Consider the following 13,114-nt stretch of genomic DNA (forward strand, 5'->3'; position numbering starts at 1 on the left):
ATAATTGGAAAAGAATCGTTCCACATCCACTGAGGTAACTGTGTAATATTTGAATTTAGGTACTATGTAAGCACTTATTGCTTCTGATTAAAGTTCATCCGTCTCGTTAATAAAACTATCGATTTGACACGAGGTTTAAAGCCTAGGTTATTGTTCAAAATGTTTTCAAATCATTCTTAAAGTCTACACGGGAATACCTCTGGAAATTCGGAGCTCATTTGGCGGGTTTTATTCATTAACTGAATAGATTCAGTCAACGTCAAACCTTGAGTTTCAAGCTTTTTAATACTAGCAGGTATGTGGGAAAAGTGAGTGCTAATCGTAGCTGTGCTTCTTTTTATACTAGAATCTTTAAACGCTTCCTTGGGTTGACGAACTGCCATAGTTTCTGCACTGTCAAAGTCGTTTACTGCACCTTTGATGGCCTCGAAATGTTCATTGTAAAACAGCACAGCTTTAATCCACGTTCCCCATCGAGTTACCACTGGTTCGGGAGGTAAAGGCACATTTGGCATTTTTTTTTTATAGGCCTTATTGTGAGCAGGTGCCTTAAGAAACAGTTTCTCTGTTGATGAAATCAGTTTATTTACATTCCCAAACGTGGATCGTATTTCCTCAGCGAGTCGATGTACTCCGTGAGCAAAGCACGTCACATGAATCAAATTAGGATAAAATACTTGTAGGGCTTTGGCTGCCTTGATCATGTAGGGAGCATCATCTGAGAGTAATATAAACACTTTCATCTGCAAAAGATTCAGGAAATATTTTTTTAATACCTTCATTCATAAATCTGGCGATCTAGAATGATCTTTTAGCGATCTTTTTAAGGTGTTTGCAGGCTACCGAATAGGAAGAAGAAGGCTCTAGTTTTAATGCACCGACAATTAAATTCACAATGTAACGGCCACAACTGTCGGTAGTTTCTTCAGCTGAAATCCAACTAATGCAATCCTTGAGCATACATGTTCCAGAACATGTAGGCAAATAGTCGGTATGTAATTTTTACGCAATGTTGATTCATCTAGTATATTTTGATTCAAGCAATATTTTCGCAGAAAATCTTTGAAGGTAGGATTTGTAAGTTTGTGAAGAGGAATATTATTTGTAAGCAATGCTTCATATAATTCCACACTCAAGTGGTTTTTTTTGTTTACCTTTGGAAGTTAAATCACTACTACTTGGTGGAGGAACCCCATTTACGGGCGCCGAAGCAGTGTCGGACTCGCTAACAGATTCCGCAAGATAGTAAAAAAGGCGTATGTATTCAAATCACTGCTACTTGCCGCTGTTATTGTCGTGGGTCTTTATTTTGCAAATTGCGATATGAAAACTTGTCTTAACATGCTGGTCTATTTGAAACTGTGCACGAAATATTTTTCTCGCCAACTCGACAATTTAAAACATTTCCGTCGTTTATAATTGTTCCAGGATAGTCACCTATCCACGAAGAGTCTTTTTTTCGGAAGGCACGGTACACATTAAACTTTGCACAAATAAATGAAAAAACTTAACCGATGCAATGAGCGCGTCAACAAAAATATGCGTAATTTAATTGCCTAGTGGGAGGAGTGCTGCAGTTGTGCGCGACGTAGAACTGTATTGTCTCGCGTGAGTCTGTGTTTTATTTAACCTCATTATAATATTATCGTACCAAAACAATAGACGCACAGCGGCTAAGTGCGCTTTAAGAGACGCGCGGCTAATAGGTTTAGCCGGCTACAACGTAAGATTTCATTTCTTAATTAGGTATTCTACCGAAAAATATTGAAATATAGCGAAAATATGCATCATCACTGGATTTTAAGGAAAATATGCAATAACCGGTTGGAATGGGCTTAATATACAAATATGCAAATGCATATAATCCGGTCTCTATTATAACTATTGAAAAGTTTATCATCATAAATAAAATAAAAAAAATTAATGACACATCTATTTTAATAAATTGGCCATAAATGAAATCACCATTTGATTTTATAAAAAAATAAATTTTAAATAAATATACAAGAAATTCTTGATATAATTATAATCGAATACTTTTCAAGGCTTTCCGATTAAAAATTATTCGTTATCGGATAAATCACAATCAAAATCGCATGTGGTAGTACCACAGGAATAACTACTTCTATCAGTTTCAGTGTCGCTTGTATCAGATACATTTATTAATCGCGCAACATTTTTTAAATTTAAAGAATGCTTTATAGATTTTTTGCTATAATTCTCATCAGATTCATCGCTTTGGGGAGCAGCACTCTTATATTCTGAATCCATCGGCAACAGATTTGTATTATTATTAATATTATTGTTATCATCTTTACTCATTTCCTCTTCATTTTTTTGGTACGTTACAGTTTCAGAATCACTAGTTTTTTCGTCTTCAGAAGATAAACCTGTAATTTTTATATCGTCTCCACTAGATTGAAAAATAACATCTATTTGGTCTTCATTTTCACTTTCTTGAAAATCAATAATTTCTCCATCATCAGTGTTGTATTCAGCAGATGGAAAAATTGTTACGCTCTCGCTTTCAATTTTATTTATTGAATCTGTTTCTTGTTCTTCTAGTATAATTTCCTCCGGACTTTCATAGGAAGTAGAAAGTGATTTTAGGTCTAATAATTCATTGGTTCTCCTTCTTGTTAAATAACGTTCATATTCCATGGAATTTTTTTTAAAAGCATCATCTTCCGTACCGTCAAATTCAACGAAAGCGGTAATCTTTTTTATATCGTTTTGCGAATGATCATCATCGTCATAATCACACAGTTTTAAAATATCAGTATCACCCGTCGTTCTAGGTACAGACGCTTCACATCTCGCGTCTTCGTCCGATTGCACGGATAAACAGATACGACAATCGCTCTCTTCAGATAGTTTTTCTGAATCGCTATGGTTACAATCGGGTAAGTAACTTAACCGAGTAGCGGATTTATCCATCGATAATCGTTGAAGCGATAGTCTTTCCTTAGAAACTGAACCCGACAAGAAGTACTCTCTGTCTAACAAACCGGACTGATTCGTATCATCGGCGATTGTTCTATCACCGTCTAATAACAGATTGTGGTATTGTTTTCTATATAGTTTTAGTGCACGTGTAGGAAGCAAATTTATACTTCCTGCTTCTTCAGCGGATTTTAAAATATTTAATATAAGTATTAATTTATTTGCAGTCGTAGCCTTTTTACTATACGGACATTTAGAAGGGGCAACCATTCTGAAATCCGGTAAAATATGCACCTTATTATCGACTTTAATACCGGGTAAATATAATCTATGTTTTCTGCAAGTGCGAGGTCTCATTTCGTCAACAAGTACATATTTATACGCGTAATTCTTGCGATGTTCTCTTTTAAACATTAATTTAAATCTCCCTGATGATTTGTTTACCATCACTGGACTGTCATCATCATATTCCTCTATTTTTTCTTGTTTTGTAGTAAACTTGGCTGTTTTTAACTTTTTTTCTTCTTTTCCTTCTTCCTTTTTCGTATCTTCTTCTCCTTCTTCACTCTTCTCTTCCTCTTCCTCTTCCTCTTCCTCTTCCTCTTCCTCCTCAGTACCTTCTTTCGCTTCATCACTCTCCCATTCGTCAACGTCATCTTCATCATCATAAAAAGCTCTTTCATAGTACATTTCAGTATCATCAGAATCATCCTTTTCGATGGGAAGATCAGGAAATTGAGGACGTTTAACATCTACAGGTGTAAACATTTTCAATTCTGAACTTCTTCTACAATTTTCTATTATCCATTTTTCTTCAGAACGCGTTGGAATTCTGAAATTGTAACAACAAATTATAAGTAAATTATATATATAAATATTTTTTGTTTCTGTAAATTGTTTTATGCCTCAAATTAAATTTACAATCGGTTTCGCAGATTAGAAACCATTTCATCACGATAATAAAATTATATAAAGGAGTTTCCCTTAAAACACCTTAATTAATTACGTTCTACACATCTGCAGTAAATCAAAGGTAGTATAAGCATTGATAGTGTCCAGCCAGTAATGAACTAGAAATCAAATAATGTCAAGTACCACGAATAAAACGACTTAAAAATAATAATAGTAACATAGGAACAAATTACATTAGAAACATAAATGATCATACACATACACAAAAGTACTTTGACGATGCACAGCTTTAGAAGATAGGCTTCGTCCTGAGTATTACTATTAGGTTCCTAGATCCAATATATGTACCCCCCCTTTAATCGCTTACATCTTCCCGTTGTCTAAGAGATTACAGAAAGATAGTTTACGAAATCGTTAAGTCTTATTTTGTATTTATTTGCAAATCGATCGACTTCCTCTGGAACAAGGTAACCCTAAGCGCTCGTGAATTTCGTTGTTCCATGTTTCAAGTTTATCTTAACATTAAAGGAGACTCTAGACTATTCAATCGAATACTTTCCAACGTTAGATCTGAATGTTCGATCGAATGTTGGACCCGATAATGAATATCATGGAGTGTTCCTCCATTGGTGCGTGCAACGTTCCATCGAATGTCGGATCCATTGATGAAACAGTATAATGAAATATTGCTGTTGTTGTTGTTGCAACTTCTTTGATGATTTTATTGTGCACTAGTAGAAAATGAATAACAGCTGATTTTTATAGGAGAACGTGGAAAAATTATAGACTCTATCTTACAAGATATAGACAAGATGTGCAAGTTACAGTTACCAAAGAAATAATCATTAATAATAAGTATCACAAAAATACAAAAAATAATTAAATCTCAAATAAATTAAATAATTAGACTTTTATATCTTCTTTCAACCGAATTGATGATTTTTATTTTCCCGAACACATCTCTACTGGTGCTAAGGTTCATAGCTTAGCAATAAAGGAAAAAATATATAGATCGATCCAAAATTTCAATGTCGGATTTTTTGCAAGTATATGGAACACTGTTGGGGTTTGCTGTTTGGATAAAATTGAAAAAGGGGAGGGTAATTTTCGCCAAAAAATATTTTTTATTCTTTGTGTAATTGTCGTAAAGATTTGAGCTTTAAAAAAATAATTAATAGCGCAAAAAATATTAGAATTATTATTTTAATATTAGAATGAAGAAAATAAAATCAAAACAAAAATTAAATAAAATATCATTAAAGGAAATTGGTTGAAAATAACTTTCATATTGCAAATGAAAGTACTGAAGTAGAAATCAATTTTTCTTACATTAAGAGTAAAGAAGTAAAATTACATTTAATTTCGACCTAAAATTAAGGCTTTAATAAGAATATGTTAAGTTATTTTCACTTCAAATATTTAAATCAATCAGATTCAGGACGGGGGATATTCAACAATATTTCTAAACAGTTTTTGTGCTTCATATCTCAGAAACTCATTGGCTCAAAAAGTTGAAATTTAGCAAAATATATTTGGCTAAATACAGTTTACACCACAAAGTTCTTCCGGGACTTTCATAACCTATTCTACACGTGAAAATAATGGAACAATTACATATATAAACATATGACCCAAAATGTTTCATTTGCGAGTTACGTCTAGTGAAAGATTTCTCTTGGATTTCAGCTATCCCGGTGAAATGAGGTCGTATTGAAATTTTTGGGACGTTAATTAGGGGGAGGAGATTCCTATCTTACTTAATGTTAACGTTTGTACATTTTTCTCAGAAACCAGAACAGATAGAATACCAATTTTTTTTTAAACAAAAGTTCATAATTTATTACATTTTTTACATGTAGGATTTTTAGAAATTAGCTTTTTTGTAATTTATACATTTTTTTAATAAAAGACTATTTTTGGCGCAAAATAATTATATATATATATATATATATATACTTTTTTATTTATTATTTAACTTTTATATTTAACTGTTTTATTTTTTAATATTTTGGAAAACTATAGACGTAAAAGTCGCATCTATATAAGTCTAATAACGCACAGAAATTTCATTCCTGTAGCTTTAATAGAAACTGAGAAAAAGGTACATGCAATTTAAAAAATGAAATTTCCGGGAAATCGCATAAAAACAAGAACTGTAAAATACAGTTGAGTTACTTACCGCCTAATTTTGGCCAGCAATATATGAAGGTTATTCTGGGTTCTCCTCTTCATAAAAATCTTCTAGCTTTTTCCTACAGAGACTCCGCTTTTGTCGTACTGCTTTTTCAAATTCCAACATGGCTTTTTTACTTTTTTTGATAAGTAGAAAATCTAAATCTTCATCGCAGTAACAGTATATGAACCTGGGAGTAATTTGAATATCTTCAAAAACTTGAATTTTACTAAAATATTCTTCATTGAACTTGCAAACTGCTTCAAGTACGCCGAAATGCAAAGTATAAATTCCCACAAAAGTTCTTTTCGGTATGACAATCAATTTTTTTAATTTTTAGGTCGTTAATTAAGGGGCAGAATTAGTGATTTCTTATGGTTTTTGGCCTGATAATAAAAAAAAAATAAGCCCCAGAAACTTATCACAGTACTTATTGAGAAATCTGGTTTTTTTACCATATGAAATCACTAATTCTGCTGTTAACGTCCTAAAAATTTCAGTACGACCTCATTTCACCAGGGTAGCTGAAATCCGAGCGAAATATTTCACTAGTTGTAATTCGCAAACGAAGCATTTTAGGACTTATGTTCATATGAACCTTATCTATTACTTTCACGAGTAAAGTAGGTTACAAAAGTCCCAGGAGAACTTCGTAATACACTTTATATGTATGCGAACATTACAGAATTTTTTTTTTAGAAATCTGGGGTGAAAACCAATAAATTGGGGTAAAAAATACTGTTTTTTTACCCAATAAATGGGTAATAAATCTAAAACTTCTAAACAAAAAAAATGGAGAGAATTTAATTTGAATAAAAAGGTTAAAAATAAGTTGAATAAAAATAAGGAAAGTTTGAAAAATTTGAATTTTATTCAAAAAGGGTATATTTATTACTAAATTTGTCAGAAAAGTACTTGATTTAATGTACATAAAAACCAGATTATTTTTTTGCCGATGTGAATTTCCATAAACATATTTATTGTTAAGATTGGTGTTAAAAAAATAAAAAAACTGTTAATTACACGACAGTTGTAAAATAAAAATAAATAAAGGTTACTTGGACAACAATTTTTTTATTAATTGTAAAAATACAATAAGTACGTATAATCCACTATGATCTAGTGTACCGGTTATACATAAAATTAAAATTTTTCTACGTTTCCTTGGTTTTATTCAACTTATCTTAACCACTCTGTTAAACGTTTAACGTGTTTATTACCCATTTAACAAAATTATTGTATGTCAGACATAAAAAACAGGGATTTTTACCCCAATTTATTGGTTTTCACACCAGATTTCTCAAAATCTACTGCATACACGGTTCTGAGACCTATTTTATTCAATTTTTCAAAACTGTGAATTCATATGAAAAACCATATGAAATCACTATTTCTGCCCTTAATTAACGTCCTAAAAATTTTAGTACGACCTCATTACACCAGGGTAGCTGAAATTCGAGAAAAATCTTTCACTAGTCGTAATTCGCAAAGGTAGCATTTTAGGACATATGTTTATATAAATCTTTTCAATTACTGCCAGGAATAAAATAGGTTACGAAAGTCCTGGGAGAACTTTGTGATTACCCTTTTTTTTGGATTTTAATATTTGTGCCGTACTATATTACACCAACCACTAAGAATTTTTGAAATCCTTCAAATTTCAAGAGCAGTAAAAAAGGTAATAAGATAAACGTTTGATACTAATTTTTCAAAGGGGTAAATCATATTTAATAAAAATCAGTAAATGATTAATAATGATTGAGTTTCTAAAATTCTTATACGTTAATTGTGAATATAAAATATTTCATTTTCACAATATAAATATTATCATTGCCTCTTAAGAGTTTGAACATTTCTATTAGTTAAAAAAATTAATTTTTTGTCGCTTGCATAAGTTTGAAATGGTTGGTAGAAAATTGTTTGTTAGTAACGAACTCCTTCCATTCTATGTTAAGATACATCGAGCTCCTGAGCAAATTTAAGCAAGATGGATGTTTACTATATAAAGGCCTTGAAGCGCCCTTCAAGGACCTCCCCGGTCAGTGGAGAGTGGTCATTTGACTCGTTCGTTTTCGTTACTCTTAATCCCTTTAATGCCCGTTAATTTATGTAGGTTTTACACAATACTAAAAAATATATGAGGTTATGTTTTTTAAGTAAATACCGTTTTGATATATGTTTGCTGCAGCAAGGCTGTCGCGTTTCGCGCATGTGCACTGATTACATCTTCTGGTTTATTACAGAATCCAATACATGAGTGTGTGTTAGTGTTTGTTTACAATTTCCTGTGCACGTTTATAATGTCTATGACGAAGTGCCGCCGACTGTGAAATACATGCTGTAATTCGGTTCTTAAATGCATGAGTTACGAAAACGGGCGAAATTCATCAACAGATTAGTTAAATGTATGCGGATAACGGTAAATCCAATGGAATAGTGAGAAAATTTGTTAGGGTATTTAACGGGAACTGTACAAAATTATATGATATGGCATGAAATGGGCGACCATCAATCATTATTGATGACTTGGTGCAGAAAGATAATGGAAACGTCCATGAGAATAGACGGTTTACGATTCAATCACGAAGTAATGAATTTCCTTTAATTTCACGAAGTGCTCTCAATGAAATTGTGCCGGAACGCTTAAATTATCGGAAGTTATGCTCACGCTGGGTACCAAAAATGCTGACAGAGTTACACAAAAACAAACTTTTATCCAGGGTTTTGAATTTTTCACGCGATACAACGATGAAGGCGATCTGTTTTTAAGTCGACTTGTTACCGGTGACGAGACATGGGTGTCTCACATAACACCGGAATCAAAGCCACACAGTCCGTGGAATGGAGACACTTAACACCTCCCCAGAAAGTGAAGTTCAAGCAAACAATGTCATGATCACGGTAACCTCCACGCCAGGTAAGTATAAGCAAACAGTATCAGCCCGGAAAATCATGTACACTGCGTTTTGGGATAGGCAGGGGTCGTTCTTTGTTATTTTTTGCCTCGGAGTAGAAATGATAAATGCCGAAACATATTGTGAGACTTTGACTAAACTGCGTCGCGTAATCCAAAACAGAAGGCGCGGTAAGCTCAGTACGAGGATCGTGCGCTTCACGACGATACTTGGCCACGCGCGATTCATCGCATCCAAGATCTCATCGAGTCATTTGACTGAGAACGAATCGATAACATACCCTATAGTCCTAACCTGGCACCCACTGACTACTTGAATACCACTTGTTATTGCATTTAAAGCAGCATCTAAGCGGTCAGCCCCAAGACGACGATGACAAAACACGTCGACGTCAAAACAGCCGTTTAGCAACGGTTATCTTCTCAAGCGACAGATTTATACGAAGCTGGAATGTAGAAGTTGATCACACGATACGACAAATGCCTTAATTTAGGCGGAAATAATGTAAAATTGTAGATTAAGATACAGGTTTCCAGGGTAATATAAATTTTTTTCAAAAAATTTGCTTATCTTTTATATCAAAACGGTATTTAAAAACCTTGCCTCGTACTAATAAATACGAGTATTACGCAATACTAAAAATAAATATCTAAACCAAATTGCTACGTCGAAATTAAAAATAATGAAAAAAATCTTTGTTAAGCAAGGGTGCTTTTTAAAATATAGGCAGAAAATACAATATATCTTTATATACATAAACACCTTACTATATACCTTAAAACACTAATGTATCTTAGAAATGTATTAATACGAGCACACACACACACACACACCTGTATGCCTTAATAACTTAATATATCTCAATACCTTAATATTTTTCCAGTTACAGCATCAGTTACACATTTCGTTTTCGGATTATAAAATCCATCTCCAGTATCATAACAACCAGGTGGAATTGGTCTTGGAGGAATTCTATTTGATACCAGAGTTCTTCCAGTAGGTCGGATTCCTGATTTCATTTCTTTTAAGAATCTGTTACGTTAAAAAAAAGTAAATTACACCTTTTAGATTTTTTTTCTATAAATAAAATTTTCATATAATTAAATTTACGTATTTTTAAAAACACTAATATAGATTATCAGAATATCTTTCAACATTTCAAGTTCACAAAAACTGAAAAGAGGATTTTAGTTTACTTTTAAACATGAAACATCTTTTAAAAGTATGGAACAAAAAAAAAATTTATTCCATTGAATGTCTACGGAATAAATATGTTCAGTTAGATTTTTTATACTGGTAATATATGCCCATTCGTTGACTGCTGAAATGAGATTTTGAATGAAAAAATATCTTTGCGTAAATCATTTTGCGATTTAATACGATCACTATAGGATAAAACTCTATATAAAAAAAAAAAATCCATAGCATTTAATTTATAACTAATTTAGAAATGATGAAAACATACGCTTTTTCATATACTCTTTTAGTAATTGACTGTTTGTGTCCTGAGTAGCTGAATGATTACCGTACCACATACCAGTGTTATAACATTTGGTTCTCTCGGGAGTAGACGATACGTACTGAACTTGTCCACTTTTGGAAAAGTTTTAATAAACCAATCGTGCACTGTAACGATTAATTTTCATCACTTCCCAACATAAGTAAATGGATTATTATATAGATGTTTAATCTATCTTGAAAATAGAGCTTTTGTGACAAAACCTTTTATAAACAAGGTTAAACAACATTTTTCGTTTAAAATTATTATTATTATATGCACTGATTTACAAGTAAAAAAATTACACTTAAAAACTAAATAAAAAAATTAGATTAGTCTGACTAATATAAAGACTGAAATAATAAAAAATAAAAAAATACTTTTAATTTGTTTCCGGTAGAACTTTTTCTACGTATAAATTACCACACAATCAAATGTTTTTGGGGAAGGTAACACAGGATATAGTACATCATTAAGGAAAAAGTAAGAATTGCCGTTTTCAGGACTAAAAAGTATCCGTGCAAGTTTTTCTAAGAAAATTGAGGGCTGGTTTCCCAGCTCTCACGGGTAGATTTCATTCAACCCGATAAAGCATCTAGAATTTAGCAGGTGCTATTGAAACCTTTACTTTTATAAATAATAATGCATAAATTCTATACATTCCTTCCACTCAATTTTAGTAAAACTAAAGTAGTAAAGAATAGAAATAAGAGTATAACGATTTATTTAAGGTGATTTTGGAATGTTAAATTACTATTCGAAATAAGCCCGAAACAATATGCAACCTATAAAATCTCATGTGGACACCATATGACTTCCTTGTACGCCTATGAAATTACATATATTTTTAATTACATATTTAAAAAAAATATTTTTATTATTATTGAATTATTATTTATTGTAAAAGTTATTTTACAATCAAAGGTTAATAATTATTAATAAATCAATAAATTTAAATTAAAACTAAAAGTTAATAAAAAGGAAATGAAGTCGCATTATAACCGATGTGCCTTCCCCCTTGTAAAATACAAATATTTCATTAATTAAAATTTTATCGGGCTATAACTATGGAACCAACGAAAATAAGGACCATTTATAATGTTGAAAAGCTCTCAATGAGGGTTTATTACTGCAGTTAAGAAAAAGTCCAAAATCCATTTTTTTTTAGATTTTGTACTTTTTTGAACACTTTTGGTCAAGTCGATTGACAAGTTGATGTTACAATAGTTCTAAATCCAAAATTTCAACATTCTACGACTAATCGTTTTTGAGTTGTGCGAGATACATAAGTACAGACGTCACACCGAAAGTAGTCAAAATGAAAGGGATGGTCAAAATGAATATTTCCGTTGAAATCTGAAAATCGAAATTTTTTGCGATTACAATCTTCCTTGTACGAAGTAAAAAATTAACCCTTATATAAGAATTTTGTTGGCACTAATGAGATAAATATGGTATTTGATAAAAAAATGACAAATCAACCCGTTAATGGAGCCAAATTTAATATCTGTTCAATCGAACGACCGAAAGAGTTAAAAAAATTATTTATTATTTAATTATAATTTCTTTAAAATTTAACTGCAGTTAATTAATGGTATAAAATTTAATGGTATAAAATTAATGGTATAAAATTCTGCTGGTATAAATTTATTTGAAAAAATCATTCTAGCTAAAAAACTTATTAAAAAAATCTAATGTGTTTTTTTATAACTTTTATTTAAATCTCTTAATAAAGAACGATTTCGGATAAAATAAAACATAATAATTTATTCAGATAATTTTTTTAACGATTATATTTTTACTCAACAGTAGCGTCGGAGAAACTACAATCAGAGTTAGACCTTCACTGTGAACGGCTAGCTAAATGGAATGTACATGTTAATACTGTAATCGAGTCATGTGATATTTTTGATAAGAAGGGTGGTCTGCCCACAAATGCGGGTCTCCATATCCATCTCCATCTGGGAGATGGAGTTCACATCCCTCATTCGGACCACCGCCTAATATGGCAAAATCACGTGACTGAGGAAAGAAAGGAAATTTAATTAAGCTTTGGTGGTTGAACTTGTTACTAGAAAGGAGGTCCGTGTTGTCGTTGACGTTTTTAAAGTCAATAACGTTTTAAGTTTTTAAGTCCTGGGCTACGGAATTGCTTTGCAAGCAATAGCAATGTCGACATCATCCAAAGGTTCCAGAACGAAATGCTGAGGAACAAATCCGAGGCGGCATTATGGTTTGAGAAGAACAAGGAAGTCCACGATTACCTAGGGATGTCGTCTATTCAGGGAGAAATTCACCGGTTAAGCTCAAAGTATAACACGCATGAAAATCATCAGGCTGTTATCCTATTGGATAACAACGAGAATGGGAGAAGACTGAAAAGATTGCATGTATTGGATCTTTAAACTGTTGTGCTAATTTAACTGTTGTATTGATCTTTCATCCTATTTTGCTCTGTTTCACTACTGCTGACTTATCTGTACTTTGTTACGGTTTGTGTGCATTTTTAGTTATCATTTATTAGTTGTACTTTTAATTGTATTATTCTTTGTTCAGCATTTATTGTACTGTCTTAGAAGGTATCGCTGTATATCTCTCTTTCACATAATTACTGATTTATACGATTTACTTATAGTTTCGCTAATTGGGAAAATGATTGTAAATAAAACAATA

The 13,114-nt window shown here is 32.0% G+C and overlaps 1 protein-coding gene across 5 annotated transcripts in view; it reads right to left on the minus strand.

Moving 5' to 3' along the window:
* Positions 1–1,930: 1,930 nt before the first annotated feature.
* The window catches only part of LOC142325497 (uncharacterized), a 384,074-nt gene continuing 372,890 nt past the window's right edge, over positions 1,931–13,114 (minus strand). For all 5 annotated transcript variants that reach the window (XM_075367339.1, XM_075367337.1, XM_075367336.1 and 2 more), the window contains 2 exons: positions 9,811–9,975; positions 1,931–3,775 (listed from right to left, as the gene is read on the minus strand). In XM_075367339.1, coding sequence (XP_075223454.1) covers positions 2,062–3,775; positions 9,811–9,975 — 1,879 coding nt within the window. In that variant the 3' untranslated portion in view covers positions 1,931–2,061. The remainder of the gene's footprint in view (positions 3,776–9,810; positions 9,976–13,114) is intronic.

The sequence above is a fragment of the Lycorma delicatula genome, chromosome 5 (assembly GCF_047948215.1).
Source record: "Lycorma delicatula isolate Av1 chromosome 5, ASM4794821v1, whole genome shotgun sequence".
NCBI lineage: Eukaryota > Metazoa > Arthropoda > Insecta > Hemiptera > Fulgoridae > Lycorma > Lycorma delicatula.